Below are 19,237 nucleotides of genomic sequence, written 5' to 3'. Positions count from 1 at the left end.
ACCTTACTGTCAGCACCTTGGAAGAAGCAGTTGGGATGCGTGGGCAGGAGGGATCCTTTGGCTGGAAGAGAGAGTTAGTGTCACAGGAAAAGCACGAAAGGGTGGAGGGTCTCACTCTGGAATGAGTAATATCCTGGAGAGGTTAGAGAACAGGTGGATAAAAACTAAAAACAAATTAGACCATCTATGAGAAGGACTTCAGAAAACAGCTAGTCAAAAGCACAAAGACACATGTGAGAGCCAATGCCAAAGACATCCACAGGCTCCTGAACTCTGTGATGTTTCTCAAGAAGGACAGAAGGGACCTTCAGGCACCTCAGGCCAAAACTGCCACACAGACTGCTCAGTGACTACTTAGACTTGGAGGCAGATAGATTTGATCAGGCCCTTCCTGATTTTACTTGTAATTTCATGATTCTGCTAATTCTACTTAGTGTGCTCAGACCTCCTACAGTCTGTGCAGCTTAGCACCTACCTCTTGGACAAGCTCCACTTACTCAGAGGGTCTGTGGCATCAAAATCACAGTATCTTTACCCTGGGTGGCTTGAGAAACAGCAAAGCAAGAGCAGCATGTGCACTTCCATACAGGCTGCACAAACCAGAGTGAGAGCCTACGCACGAACCAGTGGGGTGGACAGCAGGGAATATTAAAAGGTCCTGGGTTTCAATGTGCATGGGAGGGTGGAAAAGGAGGCTGTTATAAATGTGGAAGCTAGCTTTTGTTGAAATCTGGTCTTGAAAGATGTTTATCTACTCTGAACCATCCCTTGCCTTCTCAGATCCCTTCATCAACAGGCAAAGGGCCAATGACTTCATACAAGCTGACACAAGACTAGAAGCCTTCTCTCGGGACAGGTATGTTATGGCCTCAGGATACTGAAGATGGGAGTGGGAAGAGGTCTCTCCTTGCCAAGCACAGGCTGGTACTAGGTGTGGCAGCCATGGTGGCTTCTGAGAAGTCTCAGCTCCACTCTCAATATGAGGTACCTGTAAAGTCCTCAAGCCTGGGAGAAGCCAGAACTCAGACAGCGGAGAGCAAGTCCTTGTGTTTTAGGACATATCATGTGTTGAACGGGCTCTTCTTAATTTGTCTGAAGGAAACACCAACAGAAGGAGAGGGATTCAGTGTGAGATGGCCAGAAAGGAAACTCGGTTTGAGATCTTGTTCTAGTCCTCAGATCTCATGCAGAATTTGTATGACTGTTTCTAAATCATAGGGCCATCTGGGAGCCTCCTTGCCTCATCTATAAAACACAGATATAGACAGTTTCATGCCTCAGTGAGGCTTATGAAGATAAAGACTGAAGCACAGAAATCACCTCTTAGCGAGGCATCAAGACAAATCTTCTCCAGATGGCCCCTCTGCAGGATGCTTAAGGTCTTTGTTCCATGCATGGCTTTGGGGAAGAACAGAAGAGCTGAAGACAGCAGGCTAGGTGGGCTGCAGAGGGAGGAATCTTCCTCAGGTTGAGGCAGGAGCAACCCCTTTCTCCCCACCACCCTACTTAGCCCTGAAATAAAAGGTTACCTAAGGAGGAAAAATGTTCCCACTGTAGTCACAGCGCTCCCCGGGGTGCAGTGAACACAGAAGCTGGTGTGCTAAGATCTTTGTAGCTGGATGATGGAACCTGGTTATGGACCCTTAATCCTAGTGGGGGAGTTGTGAGGCAGTAACGAGCTATAGACAGATATTTAAGATGGCAGCACTTACCACTCATGTCTCCTACTTTTGCAGGATCAGGAAGCGTAATAAGTCACTCCAGGAACGACAGAGGGAGATCTGTGAGGACTACTACCCCTGCGAACAGTATGCTTTTTACCATGGCTATGTTGCTGCTTACAAGCACTATTTTGGGAGGAGAAGGACCAAGTAAAGGATGACCTGTCCCCACCTAGGGGCCTGGAGCCCGGGGTATCTTCCCAAAAAATGAAATGGCTCTGAAATATATTTAGTTGCTTGTGTCCCTGTATGTTATCCTGCCTGCTGCTTCTCTCCCGTGTAGCCATGGATTCCTACACTGTGTTAATTAGCTCTGAGCTCATGTAGCAGAGATCAGAGAGAGTTCAGGATGTGGGTGTTTGTTACACAATAAATTGCTGGTTTGATACTATCTTCTCATGAGTCACAGTATTTTGTGGGGCTGTGTGCAATTTTCCATGAAGAAGCTGAGTTTGCTTATCATAGAATCTGGTGCGGATTACAAAAAAAAGTCACTAGCTTTCAATCACGTGACTTTGAAAGGATCTACAATGTTTTGTCTCAGGGTCTACCAGTGGCTTCATTCAGAGGTCACTGGCAAATTTCAGTTCCCTGTCTTAAGACAACTTAAAAGGGCATGGTGTTTAGAAGGTAGAGTAAGATGCGCTTTTTGAAAATGAAATCTATAATATCTTTCCTCAGTAGGGGAAACAAAATGCAGAAAGTGCCTGTTTAACCTTGAGAACAAAGTTAGGGTAAGACTTAGTGACAGAAAAAGCTTGTGAACTGCATCTTGTTTATCCAGATACCCTCAGGTCCTGAAGTACAGTGCTCCTGTAGAAAGGAGTGTGTGGTCCAGTCTTTATTCATATCTCCTTTTGGAATTTCATTTCATGCCCTTACTTCCACTTGGAATGATTCTCTGGTAGTGCTAGAAAGCTGCAGAAACCAAAGGTGAAGAGGAGCTCCAGGTGGTAAATAAACAAATAAAAGAAGCCCGATGTTTTGGGTCAAGCCCAGCTTTGTTCACCTAGAACAATTTCTTTTTGCTGTTCATAACTCATTTGAAACCAAGATGTGGCCTGACCCTGTGCACAGGTTGCGGAGTACCTCCCAGACCAGTGATGAGTGACATGACTGCTGTCAGGTTGCTACCACCACCAGCACCAGGGCACCTCCCAGAGCTTGTCCCCAGGCTGAGAGGCACCAGTTCTGACATGCCCAAGAATGCTGGTCGGCAGCTCGGATACTCCTTGGTGTGGGTTATGTAGGAGACATAACATCTTCTATCTCAGCTCAGAACCGCTGGTTTCAATATTCACATTTCCAGGCTTCCACAGGCCCCTGTGAATTATAGAAGTGGGAAAGATTCATGGCACACTATCAAAAGCTATGAGGTATAAAGTATCAAATTGTTGACTAACCTGTGAAATTAAGTCTAGAGCCAAATCTACCTGCCACATTAGAAACATGTATCTTCTTCCAAAATATGCTTCAAGGCTTTGCCAGTTTCAAAAATGAATTTTGGAAAGAAATGTTATTTATTGAAAACACTTCTGACAAGTAGCTCTGCTTTGACAGTTTCTAAAGTTTTGTCCAGAGGGAAAAATAAGAGATAAATCAATTTAAGGAGAAAAGCACCATATGAATTAGGTATATTTTCACCCACACTTGTTCTGTGTGTTTCCAAGTAGGTGAATCTTATGATCACCAGCCAGAGCCAAGCTTTCATACCCTAAAGTCAACAAGTCTGCAGTGTCTGGGTTTGACTTGGCACTGTGACACTACCAAAACAGAAGGCACAGGGTTAGTGCTGTCTGGGTGTATGTCCAGAAATATCTCGTGATTTCAACTCCGGTTTACCAGTATAAATAATGAATAATACCAGAGATTTCTGTGGGATTTCGTTACTGTAATCAATCACCAAACATATTTAAGAGACTGCATGCTGGTTAGAAAGCTTGGGAAAAGTTGATAAGTAAAGCTGTTTGGAATACTAGAATTGTATATTTATATTCATTCAAGTATTCTTTTTGAAGCATAACTTTCCTAGAATACCTATTATTTTTAGATATTTATTTATTTTTAAACTGTTGCTCTTTAAGACACTTTTGCTGGAAGTTGTTAGTATATATATTCAGTCTTTCCTGATTTGTTTTTTTTTTTTTTTTTTTTTTTTTTTAATCCTTATATGTCTGTAAGCTAAAAGACAGTGCTTCTAAGGATTGGAAAAATCCCTAATGGCTCTGACTGCCCTTGAGAGCCTTTTAGGCTTTAATTCTGTAGCTCTTGGACACGTCCCCTGCATGTGGGGCTGAGAAGGACTGGATATGAGGTGCAAGAAGGTGTGATCCATACGCTGACTGTGGGTCATGGCTTTGGGAACTTGGATGGTGGGTTTGGGCAGTATGGTGTTATTGGTAGATAAGCTGTAGAAGAGCCCATGCCAGGCTCTTGACATGCCAAACAACCAGAGCCATCCAAATCCCCAAGTCCTGAAGAATAAAACACTTCTGGAGTCTAAAGCTTTATTTCATTTTTAGACAAGTGAAGATAAACTTAAGCCTCCAATCTAGGAAGATTCCAGTGTTAAAAAAAAAGACCCTCCCTCAAACTAACTACCAAAGTTCCCAACAGTATAAAAATCTCAGGTCTCTGCAGTGGTTTGGTGAAACTATCTGAAGCAAAAATCTACTGTGTGTTTGCCCTAAGCAAACAGTTTCATGGGCTTCTTCACCTTCATGGAAATGGGTCAGTGTGTGGTGAGGAGAAAAGGGTCACCACTGGGTTCACTCTCATTTGATTTTCCACATGAAAGAGCCCCATCATACAAAAACAGTTGCTCTGCTTCAGGCTGTGTTGGTCTCTACCCTGGGTCTCTGGCAAGAAGCTTAACGACTTTCATGTTTACAATAAAACTGATTTTTTTATCCAGTTGTTTTTCTTCAATAGTCCCATTCAAAACCTCAGATTAAGATCTGGAAATGCCACGAGTCCTGAGATAGATGTTAAAGTGGCTGCCAGGACCTGATATCTCCTGGCCCAAAGGATGGGCTTTGTTTTGGAGCTCAGACACAGGAACACAAGCCAGAGCGCTGAATTCTGCAGGCGATTACAGGATATAAACCACTGCCCGAAAGCAAGCTCCAGAGAACTTCAGTAACCTCCAGGAAAGCTCTGAGGTTAGGAAGACTAGCACAACCAAAGAAGACATGAGGTGTCTGCTGGCATCGCTGATCGTGACTCTGACCCTGGCAATGCTCTGCTGTTGTGAGAATGGTAAGGGGACATTTGCCTGGGAAGGCTCTCGGGAAAGCTGCTCAACCCTGCAAATTGCCACCAGCTTCCCTTCGGTCTGGGAGAGACGTGCAGCTTTGAGGGGAGGAGGTGCACCACCGGCCAGTGCACAGCTTCAGATCTCTGTCTAAGAGACAGTCATGGATGAGAGGGGGCTTGGGGATAGAGAGCTTCATCACTTGCTGGGCACTTCCTTCCACTGGTCAACCTGCCCCCTCCTGCCCCCCAGTTGCACCATTGGATTGCAGCAGAGAATTCAAACATTTTAATATGTATTAAGCCAGTTTAGCATTTTAGGTGAACTGGCAAAGGTATGCTGGATGCTCACTTTTGAGTAAGAGGGTTGAGCTGCAGGCAGATTTATTGTGACTACAGGGAGAGGGATTTTGTGTCTGCCAGACTGGGAGTGCTGTAGGATCACAGAGATAGGCATCAGATCAAGCGTTCACCTGCAAGGAAATGTGGGGTGTGGAGAACTTCTGGAGGAAAAACCCCTTCAATTGGTTGTTAAAAATAAGGGAGTTGTCCCATTGAAATAAGAGCACATCACATTTGAAGGTGATTTAGAGATGGTGACTTCATGGTGAAGAGATAGTAAAGTAGTGGCAGCTCTATAGCTGATAAAGAGGGAGGGAAGGGGGGAAAGATCAGAAAACCAAGTGTTTTCCCTTTACAGCAGGAAAATAGAAGCTGAGCAGGAGAGAGTTGTGTTTTTTCCTGTATTATCTCATTCAGAGTTAAATTTTGTTCAGTCTTTGGCATCAGATATATCATGATTCAATACTGGCAACTATATTTTGTTTGATCATTGTTTTCCCTCTGTCAGTCTTTTTCTCATTTTTTCACTCTTGAGTATATGTCTGTTTTTATTTAGTCATTATTATGTTCTGAAATGCTTAATGGCCTTGGAGTAACTTCTAATATTTTTTTTTTTTTTTACATCCAAGGAATGTATACATTGCTTAAAAATAGAGCTACACACAACCCTCTTCACACAAAGTTTTGTTTAAGCACAGTTGTTATTTTTTGGTCTCTAGAGTCCTCTTTCTGTCCATAAATACACTTATGCCAAATACCTGGTGACTTGGGTGGAACTGACAGTGTTGAAAAAAGTATGGTGAAACAGTGGCAGAAAAAAATTGTGAAATAGGGCAGTGTGGGAGAGCCAAGATTAGGAGACCTTCCATTTATCTTAGACGATGCTTTCCTTGGCAAACTTCTTAGCAAGGCTGGGGAGGGAGAAGGAGGAAAGTCTTCCTCCAGCTTCCACAGTGGTTATATATTTATTGTGTCATTTAATCTAGTTCAGAGGAAGTTGAAATGAAACAAATCCAACAATAATAGGTGAATTTTGCTGTGGTGGTGAGGTCTATCTCTAAATAGTGGGTGTTAATAGAACCCTTTTTGGGAGGAACAGACCTTCTGGGAAAGTGGGGGGAGCTGGACCCAGCCAGTAGGCAGAGGGATTCAGTTACAGAGTGGAGCAGAGGAGGACTCAAATAAACTCCTTTCTGTCTGTCTTCCAGATCCCAAAGACACCTCAGGATCTCCCAGTGCTGCCAGTGAGTATATAGTTGTGACTGATGCTCAGTTCCATCCTACTCTGTCTGCCTCCTTTCTTCCCTTTGAGAGGTTCAAGGTTTGAACAAGAACCATGCTGAGTCCCTCTAGCTGCTCCCTTTTTGCTCCCTCAGCGCTGCAGTCCCTGAGGTGCAGGAGCACCTGCAGCAAAGAGAGGAACTGCCTTTCACACCCGTGGGGGCAGGAGGCACCAGGGCTGTTAGTTAGCATCCCTGCACCAGCAGCCTCGCATCACTCTGGGTGTGCTAAAGCCACAGCCCGCATCTCCACAACCCTTGAGCCGCCTCCATGCAAGACGTGAGTCCTGTAGATTGTTACCAGCTGGATTCATCTGCCCTCTGTGAAACAGTGATGTGAGTGGAGCAACCTGGCCAGTGTCCCTGCTTCTCTGAGCTGGCCTCACAGACCTATCCAAAGTGACTGATGCGTCCCCAGACTGTTAAGAGAGCAAAACCTGTCCCAGGGCCTCCAGGCACTGTTTTTTTCAGATCTGCTGAGCAGTCAGTCTGGTGTACAGGATAACACAGCATAAAGGTTTGATGCCACATGGCAATAGGCTGTGACATCCCTGCCAAATCCCACAACCTGAAGAGCCTGAAAGCAAGCACCTTCCTCGGCTGCTCCTGAGGGCTGCAGTCTCTCCTTACAGGTCACCTGGGACATAGGGATTTGCACACCTTGGGATGTCCACAGCTTTTTTGGCAAGTTGATGCTGGCAGAAATCTGTGTAGAAAATCCCTTTAATTCTCCCTTGTCTCTGCTTTCTCACACCTTAAAGGATAACATTGCTGCTGAGGAGCATGAAAGCTGGTATTTCTCCAGTGAGCCAATACAAACACAGATTGAGAAAGAAAAAAAAATGAAAAGAACGTTCAGGGAAAGGTGGTTATTTCTGGCAGCTCATTTACTGGCAGTTTCTGTGTAGTTGGTATTTTGATTCAGACTAAACCCCAGATTGCTAGAGAGAGGGTACCTCTTACCTGCCAAGTAGAAACACAAACACCCCACAATGATGGGGGAAGGGCACAAACCCCACTGTCTCCCCACAGGCAGAGGTCTTTCCTCTTGTGACAGTGACAGTTTGTAATTTTCCCTACCAAAATGTGTATTGGTGTGCAGCTGCTTGTGTTGCTGGTGTGCCAGCACCCGTGCACATCTCTGCTGGTGTGGGTCCATCCCATGGAGGGAGGCTGTACTGTGCTGTGCTGAACGCTGGCTGGGGATGGGCAGTGAAGTGGTATGTGGGGTGCTCCACAGCACCCCAGTGTTTGCACAACCACAAATCCAAGGCAGCAAATAAGCAACTGTACTGACACTGTGTGTTAGTGGAGGCCAGGGGCCAGTACTGTCATGGCAGAAAGGCCTCTTATGTTCTCCAAGTCCTGAACACCAGGATCTTTGCACCTCCTGGGTGTATTTCTCCTTGAGTGATGTTTGACATCATTATTTTATATCCTTCACCTTTCATGGAAGTTTGCACATGTGAGCTTTGGTATTTCCATGTGTCACCTGTTGCTTATGGCTCATTAAAGGCATTTTTAAAGGCCTGGTGGCTAGTATCACACATCATTCTCAGTCTAAGTCAAAATATAGAAAGGAAGTCAAGACTCTGAAGTTAAGTGGGCTAGGGACAGAGAGTTCCATTCCCTTCATTTTCTCCTTATTCATATTTTATGTTGTTACGGTTTTGCCTTCTGTACATTTGCTGTGGACTCACATCATGCTATGTGATAAAGGAATGGAGTTTATGACAGAAAAGGCCTTTGAGCCATGTAGATGTGCAGGTTGGAGTGAGGAGGGAGACCAGCTGTTGGGCTTTTAGTGGATAGTGGGGTGGTAAGAGATGAATGGGCAATAAGGATGGTTCATGGCAGTCATCTGCTTATGAAGTGAGTAGACTGCCCATTTTCAGAGGTTAGACTGATCTCTTTTTCATAGACAATGGCCCTGCATTTCTAACCTGCTGTGTCCTCTCTTGGTAGGCATCAAGATTACAAAGGAAGTTGCCAATGCCTTTGTGAAGAGGCAGAAAAGATACCACCTGTATAAACGGTAACAACTCACGAGTCAGGCTGAGAGCTGGACTCTGGACTTGTTCTGAAGAGGGGATGGGAAGGCAACAGGACATGACAAGGCATTAATTTGTTGTACATCTATATTATTACCTTCATGTGTTGAAGCAAAAAGGCTATAGGAGACACTTACTGATAGATAAATGGTTCTTTTTTCTTAAATATCCTTTTGAGAGCTCATAGCTGGACTCTGATATTCCTCCCAGGGAGGAAGACAGCACTATCTGTCTGGGTTAGCCACGGGGACACCAAAATACAAATTGGAAGCTGCTCTAAATTGCAGGGTCATTAGAGTCAGTTTCCAGGATAGTGAGCATCACCAGAGCCTTGGTCATTGTCTCTGGCTCCCTACAAAGGAAGCACAGCTCTGTTACAGAGATGAGACTAGATCAGAATGGCTGTTCTTTCTAAAGCTGTACATCCTACAGCCATTTGTGCAGAAATCATAGGCACAAAGATTTGGAGAAATCTTAGCTATAAACATATGGAGAAATTTGAGGTCATTCAAGAATGTTTTTCACCTATTTCCTGGAAGAGGTTCTTAAGTCACTTCCTGTGCAAAAAGAATTTTTATTCAATCCGTCTTTGGATTGGAAGGATAATATTGTTTTTTAGATATTAAAAGATTGGGAGGCCCCATCTCTGGAAGACAGGATCAGAGTATTGTAGCTGAGGAACTGGCTGATGTTGAAACCTGCAGTGAATAAAACAAGATGAAATTCAGTAGTAGCAACTGTACTGGCTGTACTGACTACCCCCTTACAGGTGGGGCATCATAAAAGTAACTTCTGCTGTAAGCATTAATCAGGAAGGACTGAGGTAGGCAAACAGCTCAGGGTATTATTTGGTCACAAGGTAAGGTTAGTCTGGAAATACGGATGCAACAAATGGAATTCAAGGGTGCTACATTCCATACAGAAATAAAGTAACAATTAATGAGATACTGGTGAGACTTCTCCTGTAGCATTGTGTACAATCATCAGGAAAGATTAACCAGACCTGAACAGGAGTTGAGAAGGACATCCAGAGTGTATAGCTGAGACTAAAAGATTTGGGCTTGCTTAGCTGAATGGGCATAGCATTGCTGTCAACAACAGAAGTGAGGATGATTAGAGGAAACTCCTTAAGCTAAAGGAAAATAGTGGCTAGAGGGAAACTGGGAGCAAATAAAAGTAAGAAGGTAATAAATAAATAAATAAATGACAGCAAAAAAGATTCCTGGGTAGTTGGTGAATAAGGTTAGGGACAGAAAGCCCCCAACACGAACTGCTTTTGTGGTCTCCTTTGATGATAAAACTTCAAGAGCAATTACTTTCAGTTGGGTTCAGTTCCAAGTTTTCCCAGCATTAACCAAGTAGTCTACCCTCATGTAAGTAGATGTTTAACTCACCATGAGAAGTCCCCTGTTGGGGCATCCTGGAGAATCACTCTTCTCTCATGTTAGTTTCATGGTGTGAAACCTCTCCAATTACATCAACTGAATCTGCAGAGTGACACATCTCTCTTTGTCTACTCCAGGTTCTCTCAGCATTATCCAAATTCAATGGAGCAGTTGCATGAGCGTTGTGAAAACTTCCCACCCTGTGGCTATCTCGCTGACCAGATAGGATTTTCCATGGCTTACAACCATTTCTATGGGAGATACTAAGGATGGGATGGTCCCGTCATTCATTTTGCTTGAGACCAGCCTGAACCCCCCAGGAGAAAGAAAGTTGTGGGTGGGAAGGAAGGAAGAAGACTGAAGTCTTCTTCTTTTTCATCCCTAGCCAGCTGGAATGCCAAGGCAATAATTATCTTACTTGTTGAGCTTGCATTAGCTTTCTTCCTTTCATCAGAAATGTTTCTCTCCAGTCATCTTTTACGGTATTTTGAGCTTCACCAGAAGTGATTGAGAAGACTCTGTCTTAACCTTCTTTCATGTGAACCCTCACAATTCAGTAAGTGAAAAAACTGTGATTCCTCTCAAGAAAAACAGCGTATGTCTTAGAAACATAACAAGACCTTTTGTCCTCTTCCACAAAATGCAGGAGGATTACAGAAGGAGAAGGTCACAACATGTGTAAATGTGATGGTTCTGATCCCGGGATGCTCACTTGGAAGAAGGCAGAATGGCTGCCTCCTGGTACAATGACTGGGAAAGTTCAGTATTTTCAGGTAGTATAATCACCTTAAATATGTGCCAGTGTAGGATTGTAAAGATAGAAGTGTGGAAACACTACTACATAGCCAGAAATCAGGATCTGGTATACTTTTCTGATTATTCTGTGGCAAAATTTGCCTGTATAGCAACAACAGATAAATCCCAAAATGTGTGTTTAAGGAGTCCTTTTAGATGAGCCCTTCCAGCTGCATTCCATGGCTGTCTGTAAAAAGTAACTTGAAAATCTCTTGGTTTTATCACAAGTGTTTTCTGGTGAAACTGAATATGTCCAAGCAGAACAACAACAAAAAAAATCTGTTCCTCTCTGATGCTTTAGCATTTATGCTTGAAAGTAAAAGTGTCTAAACAGGTACAAAAAAAAAAAAAAACAAAGAAAAAAAAAAAGCAATAAACTTTATGAAATAAAACCTAAATTGGTTAAGGACGGATTGAAGTTGGGTCAGCATTTGATTTATTCAAGGCATGTTGTATCTTTCCCATACATCTATTAAAAAGAAAAAAGAAAAAAGGTATGTGCATTTATATACATATCCTCTTCCTTCTGTACTACTTCATTCTGTCCTCCGGTATGAATATTATATCTTAACAACTTTTTGCAGCGCCTCTCTTGATGTGTTTTGTCAGCCTTCCTTCCCTGAGAGGTGGATGGTAGATCCCATCTCCAAGGACAGGGACTGCTCACTCTCAGGAGACCAAGAAAGACCAAATCTCTCTGGTTGCGTGTAAGCTTGTTCAGCCATCCCCAGCTGCTGACTGCAATAAATACTGCTTATGTAAAGCAGGTTGGTGTGCTGCTTCTCTCTGTTCCTCTGTACAACCTTTATCTGCAGTTAGGGATGCCTAGAAGATAAAGCTTGCTCCTATGAACCCCAAAGAACAGGATCCAAGTGCGTGAGGCTTCCTATTCCCCTCCTGTGCACCCGTGTGAATAAGAAGTGACTATGTTGAAATTTAGGTCATGATTCCAGTACACCATGGCAATGAGGGAAAAGAGGGCCAGGCTTTTCCTGATCCACCACTACCGAGTTCAACATTTCTCTGAAAGACCTTGCCCTGAAGTAAGGACACAAGATAAGTCCCCAGATATGGCTGCCCGTGTGAGTGTGAACATCTCTTGTTTAGGAAGCTGTTATGACTTGCAATGCCTATGCTGACCTTGGCCAAAGAGAAGACAGTTAATAAGTACCTCTGCTTGTCTTGGTCAAACACCTGGGACTGGTTCCCCTATCAGCATAAACTGATGGGGCTTCACTGCTCACAGCACAACTCTCCTCTGAACACCATCTAGTAAAAATGAATGAAGTGCTCATTGAAAGCAGTGAAAATTTTGCTGGGAAAGATGCTAGAGATTAGTGAAATTCTAATATCTGTTGTATGAACAAGTTAGGGGTTTTGTTGTTGCTGTACAGTTTTGTTCACACAAAAAGAAAATCAAGCTTCCTGTCTGTATTTGCATCTTTCTGTTAGTTTTGCATTTTTCTCTCCCTTTCAGTAAATATTTTCTTCACGTTGCACATGAAGGCGTCAATCATGTCATTTGTTCTGTGTCACCAGATCTCTAGATGGGCTGAAGTCAGTACAACCTTTGGGGACTTGAACACACAAATGACGATACAAATTTACTGCTGGAATGTAGGAACTTGATTTTTGCCTGGTTAATGCAGATTTAAGTACCACTACAAGTCCTCTGCTGACATCTTATGGCCATTGCATTTCTTGTATTTAATAATACACTATGTTGCTTTTGAAGCATTTGAAAATGGAAATCCAGTGGGCCTTATTCCTCATTTACTTCCTACTACAACATACACTAAGAGTCCAGAAGGGAAAAATAGGGATATAATCTGTAACTGGATTATATGAAGCTGAATTGACATTTTAGTGGGGCTGTTTATCCTGATTGTCAGGTTCCCACTGAAACATGTCACAGTTTAGCTCCTTTTTATCTCTACACGAACAGGAGAGGAGATGCCTCTGAATAAATTCACAAGCCCTTCTGTGGACTCACTTTTAACAGTCAGAGAACACTTTCTGAAATACAGCCCAAGACGATAGAGCAATTCCAAGGAGAAGTAGGTAGGCTGCATTTATCACTTTGCATCATCCTTCATGTCATCATCTCTCATCACCAGTGGCTGCAGATATTGTCAGCAGCATCAGCTGGTGCAGTGTTATAGATCACTTTGAAAGCAACCTACTAGGAGACCTTTATGTCATCTCTCACCCTGTTTCAACAATATTTGGCAAATGTTCTCTGCTCACAAAATCCAAGCAGCTGCACAGACATCTCTTTTCCCAGGGACTCACAACACTACAAGTGCCTCCCTCGCCCAGCCTATTACTAGCAGGCAATGGAAAATGGACTTCACTTCTCTGTAGTCAGAAGGAGGCTCTGACACCTCTTCTTGGTTATTTTTTTTCATGTAGAAGAGTTGTCAGAGGCCATGAGGCTTTGTAACTCACTGCCCTTTATCAAGAAGGGTGACTGGAAAGCAGCTACTATAGAGGGGTTAGTCTCAGTATAGAATCTGTATTTACACACTTGTTCTGAGTGTACCCAATGTAAAAGGTTCAACATGGTGCCACTCTGCAGTGGTGTAAGGGTAGGAATGGCAGAACGTTATTAGAAACCAGGGGGAGCTGAGGAGAGGGACAGTTACATTATCTCTGCTGCCAGATGGGATCCCAACCTACTCTGCATTTCTGTGTTGGCTTTATCAGAGCTCTGCACTTTAGAAGGGCTTTTTAAGCTCTTGACCAAGCTCTCCACCACATCCTGACACCTCCCTCCTTGGGAGAGAACTGCTTCAGACTTCTCCAAGCCAGAGTTTTCTTCCTTTTTGCAAGAGCAGGAACACCAGATACCTTGGAATTCAGAGCACTATCAAGGTGAAGGACACCTACACCAGCTGGAGTTGGTGCAACCAGACCCTTCCTTATGGATTGTAGGCACACTTCTACCAGTAAATTGTCTGTTGGGATTGATTAATGACTTATGAATGGCTGTAAGAATCTGGTGAACGGTCTTTGGTTGAAGAATCGTCAACAAAACCTGAGTACAAATTACAAACTGCAGAATTTTCCAGATCAAGAAAAAAGGGAAAGAAACAGATGTAAATGACCTCTACTTGAGCAAAATGTTTACAGTATCTTGGGTGGACTCTAGGATGCCAGTCCTGCTGGTCAGCCTTTTGTTGCTAATCTTGCAAATGCTGGTAAAAGAGGTAAACACTGATCTTTATCTGAAATGGTGAAATTTCTTATCCCACTGAAATAAACTTTTTTTTTTTTTTTTTTTTCTTCTCCCTCATTTGAAACATGTTCTTTAAGGAGCTTTGGGTTCAGTTTTAACTATTCTGCTTTCAGTTGCTCTGTGCCATTTCTTACCTGTCCTAATCCCTTTTAACTACCTGGTTGGAAATTTCCTCTCATTTGGAGCCAGATGGTTTCCCAGGCAATGTCTGTGAGTAGATCTCATGGAATTGTTCCTCTCCTTTTCCAGCCTGCCTCAGACAGGGCTGACAAAATCAAAATGTTGTGGCACGGTAACAATATATCTCTATTACTTGTGACTGCCTTTTAACTTTCCCTCAAAGCAATTATGGTATAATAGAGAAATAAAATGAATTCCTGTATAGTTTATGGGCCAGAAGCTAAGAAAGGTATCAATTTGGATATGTGTATAGGATGAATACTTGAGATTAAGTGAATATCTACTTGTAGAATTCAACTAATTATCAACCAATTACAATATTTGACTAGTCTACTAGGAGACCAAAAAGCAAAAAGAATACCACCATAACTCATACCATTTATTATATCTTATTACACTAGGTTTTTATTAATTAGAAATGTTAGAAACAGATAATTATTGTGCCATTTCATAGGCAGAATATATTAGAGGTTATTCTCCTGTTATAGCACCCAGTAGTGTAAATCCTTACTCATGTTCACTGAACATCATTCTCTTGGGCCAAAACATGTCTGAGAGGTATGACAAGACAGGAAGAAGAAATTCAGCTCTGAGAGTGTTCAGGCTGCACTGTCCCTAGCACATAGTTTTCCTTACTCCTTCCCTCTTCAAAATCACTTCTTAATCATGAGCAGAATATTGAAATAAATGGATCATGGGTCTACCCTGCAGGGTCTATACCCTCGCCCTCTGAAGGGCCAACTCTCCTGAAGCTTTTAATGCCACCGATCCACACCAAATAAGAACTCTGGCATCCTGGCTGGCATTTGCCTGAGGTGGGACTTGGACAATATCCTGAAGTTTCTCAGGAAGGTCTTGTCAAAGATGCTTACCTGCAGTACTTGCTCTGCCAGTAGTGACAAAGAGGCAAGAAGAGTGTAGGGGAAAACTTGGCTTGCATCCATAGAGATGTACATAAAGTTCACACTAATTATGCTAATCTTCTTTTGCTTTTATGTTGCAGGTTGTGTCCCACCTGATGATGGATATGGCTCTGCATTCCTTTGATGACCAGTATCTGGGGTGCAGAGAGCAGGTGATGAAAGAACTGGAGAGAGGGCACTATTTCCAAAAGGAAATAGCTGCTAACAAGGATTATTTGAGTCTCTGGAAGAAGGCTCAGGAGGCTCTGTTAAAGAGGCCTGTAGGTCTTCTGAGGGAGATGCATGAAAGCCATGCCATAGTCCTCATGGCTTACACCATGAATTCTTCCCTGCACTCTCAGCTGAACCAGGCCACATCTACAGCAGGAAGGTCTCTAGAACACTACAGACACAATTTCAGTTTCAAATATTTTCACTTTTACCTAACGACTGCTATCCAGATAATGAAACAATGGCAGAGTAGCAAGGAGAGCATGGGGAAACGTAAGTGTTACCGGGTGCATAGGGGTGTAAAAGACTTGTCTATTGAGGCCATGGTAGGCAGCAGGGTGCGATTTGGACGTTTCACCTCCACCTCCCGCCTCTGGAATGAAGCCCAGAAGTTTGGGAATAAAACTTTGTTCACAGTGACCACTTGCCTGGGAGCAGCTGTGCAAGGCTTTTCTTACTACACATCTGAGAAGGAAGTCCTCATTCCCCCTTACGAGATATTCCTTGTCAAAAGCTTCTTTCAGACACAGCATGGTAACCGGTTGCATCTACATTCTGTGGGGAACTACAGCAAGTACCACTGCCAGCTCGTGGAAGGTACTGTATATAGCGTTTCATGCAGGGGGGTGCAGGACAGTCTGGTCTCAAGTACCCCAGGCAGCCCTCACAGGCTGCACCTACATGGGACCACACTCAAGCCCAAATCTGTAGCTTGCCTGCTGTGTTCGCCTACGAGAGTCACATGACCCAGTTTTCACCTGTTGTGAAACCTGAGGGCACCCCACAGCTCACTAAAGATGAATCCACCTGATACACAGCAGGTCTCAGGATTCTTTGCAGCCTCCATTTACCCCATCTGCTATTGCAAGGATCTTGCAGGACACGTGCAATTTGCGTCCCCAGCATTCCTATTGCAAGGGCAGATGACATTTGCAGGTAGCTTGAATTCAGATATTTATTCTGGTGGCTTTCAAGGCTGATACACTTCAGGCCTAAGAACTATTCTGGGCTTTGGTCCACTACTATCTGGCAAGCTCAGGTAAGTATAGATAAAACTACTGCTGCTTTAGTGGTGTTCTCTCTCCTGCGGCAGAAGGCAGGAAAGGTATCCTTTGGAGAAGCACACACTGGGAGTTTCCTGGCTATAGACATCATTCTGTGCAGGAAGACCTCACTGGGCCTGTTCCACATCCCAGTCCTTCTGTGATTCTGCCACTAATATGGGACTCTTGCTTTACTCCCTACGGGCAATAGAGTGTCAATGCAACCTTTGAGCACAAATCAATCATTCAAGAATGAGAGTTTGTGCCTGGACCTAAGCCAAAGTAGTAGGTGGACTTGAGAAAATGGCTCTTCTGGGCAAAGACTGTGTTAGCAAGTGTAGGAAGCTTTAAGGAGACAAAAGAGGTCTAAATGACTGCTTTCTTGACTTTCAGCTTCAAGAAGTAAGAACAGTGGTTCCACTGCCTTCACCTCTGCCGTTCTTAGTGTAGTTGGAGTTTTCATGTGCTTGGCCCGCGATGACTGATTCTTTGGCTGCATCCAGATATAAACACTTGAACAAGAAGAATTCAGAGGAAATCAGCATCTGGAGTTCCTGTTGTTACGGAAGGTTCAACATTCCCTTTGCTTTCAGCTGCAGCTCTCCAGCTAAGACTGGAACATTCAGCCTAGTTCATCAAACTAGACATTCACTGGGCCCATTCAGGTAGGAGAGCAGCTATCTCTGGCCTTTCTGAAGAATAGGGCAGTGACACCCTTCACTGTAGGTAGATCTTCCCTTAGGCATTCAGAAAAGACACACATGGACTTTGGATTCTTTACAGATATCTTAGTACCTGTATTTTTCGTGAAAGAGTCTATCTGTGGGATACAAAAGGCACCATAGTGCTAGAGTTGAGTGGGTTACTGTGCAGCTTTGCATATCTCCTCTGAGAGTGAGGTCCCAGGGAACAGGGGATCAAAGTCTGAGGCTGCTACGTAGCAGTCTTTCCCCACTACATGACCCCATGCACCAAAGGCATAACTCTCATCTCAAGCTGACAGTCAGCATCTCACTCATGGGGGACAGAAGCATAAAGTTGCCTTGAGACATGAACTTAGGAGCAGAGGATCATGACACTTTTCAGGCCTGTTTTCAGCTTTCATGTTCCACTTTGACATTTCTTCTGAAAAACTTGGACAGTGCTGGTCATTTCACGCTGAAATAAAAGACAGCCTGTGGAGCCCACTGCTGTCTTCATGGATGTTGGATGTGACTGAAATTCACTTACCTGTCTTTCTACTTCCCTGGTCTGCAACATCTAATGCTGGAGATTGAATCAACATCACAAATTGGAATTGGAATTTCCGATTTAGCTATAGACTCCTCTTACTTTTATGTGTTCACTTAGCACTTCTGGAGCCTTAGACACCCAAGGCAGCTATGAAGTTCTCTCATCTCCAAAAAAGAACAGTGTGGAAATGATAAGAGACTTTTTCTGCCTGCAGTTCCCCTTTCCAACATGCCTTGTCTGCTTCTTCACCCCTGGTCCCTCACCCACACTGATGCTAACCCTGGGACAAGGCTAAGGTCAGAGAGGTTATCTCACTGGCCCAAGGAGACTAGTCATGGTGATTTAACTTTCAGTGGAGTCATCAAATAATTGAACTGAAATTCACAGACACATTTTGCAGATGAACCCAGCTTTCAGTCATTGCTGATCTTGGCAGGAAGCTGGAGTTCTGTATTCACCACTCCCTGTCTGAAACAGTAAGCAACAAGTTAGCTATCTGTCCTGGGATCTAAACATAAGAGGACTGCACAAGTTGCTGATCAGCAGGTTAGTCAAAAGGACAGCCAAAAGCACCTGTGTGAACTGCTTGACCCTCAGAGCAGCTCCTTGTAAGTTTGGTGCTGCCATTCCCTTAGAAATCCTATGGCAAGGAATGCAGAAATTGGGCACATGAGAAATATTAGCATTAGAAATGTAGGCACTAAAGGAATCTGGATGTCTTCAGGTTTTAAACAGATTAAATGAAGGAGTTTGAGACTCAGCATCTTGTGTATCAGATTTAGGTGTCTATAATGACAAAGGCCACCAGCTAATCATCTAAAACCTAGTAACATGTTCTGTGAAACTGAACTACTGTCCCTGAAATCCTGAGATATGCTTGCCCAGGCAGCTAAAACAGATTTAATACCAAATTATTTTACTATTAGCTTATTTGCTATCTATATTTCATTTCATTTTCTTGTTGCCTTTGGTTTACCAGTGATTTCAAATAATAAGTTGTCAGAACTTGATTTTGATCCCTAAATGATCAAAGATACTAATGAAAAGATTAGAAGCAACTGCTGCAGATACCTCTTCTCTGTGTGTGTGTGTGTGTGTGTTCAAACATGCTTAAACTCTTTCTTATGTGAGAATTACAAGAATCAAGATGGATTTCTGACTCATCAGCACATTTATGTCTCTCTCTGCTTATCTGTTATCGCTAGGATGCAAGCTTCAACCATTTTAACAAAGGTTTGGAATTCTTCACAAGGTGGCTTCAGCACCCTAAAAGCCTCCTCTAAGTAGTCAGCGGCTATTTTCAGGCTTTTCTTTATGGATCCGTGTTCTTGAAGGATAGCTTGTAGGAAAATTAAAAGTGAAGAGGAGGAGGGTAGAGAGTGAAGCCTGGGTTGTTGTGATGTTCCACTCAAGGAGGAACTGCCTTCTGTGGTACTTGGTGTCTTATTTTGTTGCATCATCTTCACAATATCAGCATAATCCATGAGAAGTTCTGATACTTGAAGGGATAAGGCAGGTGAACTCAATAACTGGTGAATAGCAGACTCTACTGCGTCAGGGAAATTGTCATGTTTCAACATCACT

The 19,237-nt window shown here is 43.3% G+C and overlaps 3 protein-coding genes across 4 annotated transcripts in view; all 3 read left to right on the top strand.

Moving 5' to 3' along the window:
- ERP27 (endoplasmic reticulum protein 27) overlaps positions 1 to 857 on the top strand; it is a 43,752-nt gene extending 42,895 nt beyond the window's left edge. The window contains exon 11 of the mRNA XM_042793142.1: positions 781 to 857. The gene's annotated coding sequence lies outside the window, so the exon portion shown is untranslated. The remainder of the gene's footprint in view (positions 1 to 780) is intronic.
- Positions 858 to 4,720: 3,863 nt separating this feature from the next.
- LOC104364018 (osteocalcin) lies at positions 4,721 to 11,592 on the top strand. The gene is made up of 4 exons (XM_009970572.3): positions 4,721 to 4,979; positions 6,524 to 6,559; positions 8,561 to 8,630; positions 10,169 to 11,592. Exons 1-4 carry the CDS (start codon positions 4,913 to 4,915, stop codon positions 10,296 to 10,298), a joined length of 303 nt encoding a protein of 100 aa, XP_009968874.1. The 5' UTR covers positions 4,721 to 4,912; the 3' UTR covers positions 10,299 to 11,592.
- A 1,932-nt stretch (positions 11,593 to 13,524) lies between these two features.
- Positions 13,525 to 18,586, top strand: ART4 (ADP-ribosyltransferase 4 (inactive) (Dombrock blood group)). Of its 2 annotated transcripts, XM_042793197.1 has the most exons (4): positions 13,525 to 14,035; positions 15,248 to 15,974; positions 16,471 to 16,580; positions 16,814 to 18,586. In XM_042793197.1, exons 1-4 carry the CDS (start codon positions 13,949 to 13,951, stop codon positions 16,868 to 16,870), a joined length of 981 nt encoding a protein of 326 aa, XP_042649131.1. In that variant the 5' UTR covers positions 13,525 to 13,948; the 3' UTR covers positions 16,871 to 18,586. The 2 variants fall into 2 exon arrangements, with proteins under 2 accessions (XP_042649131.1, XP_032853903.2); XM_032998012.2 differs by lacking the exon at positions 16,471 to 16,580 and having other exon boundaries at positions 13,526 to 14,035.
- The last annotated feature ends 651 nt before the right edge of the window (positions 18,587 to 19,237 follow it).

This window comes from Tyto alba, unplaced genomic scaffold (assembly GCF_018691265.1).
Source record: "Tyto alba isolate M040663 unplaced genomic scaffold, T.alba_DEE_v4.0 Super-Scaffold_2, whole genome shotgun sequence".
Lineage (NCBI taxonomy): Eukaryota > Metazoa > Chordata > Aves > Strigiformes > Tytonidae > Tyto > Tyto alba.
This window is presented reverse-complemented; position numbering and strand designations above follow the sequence as displayed.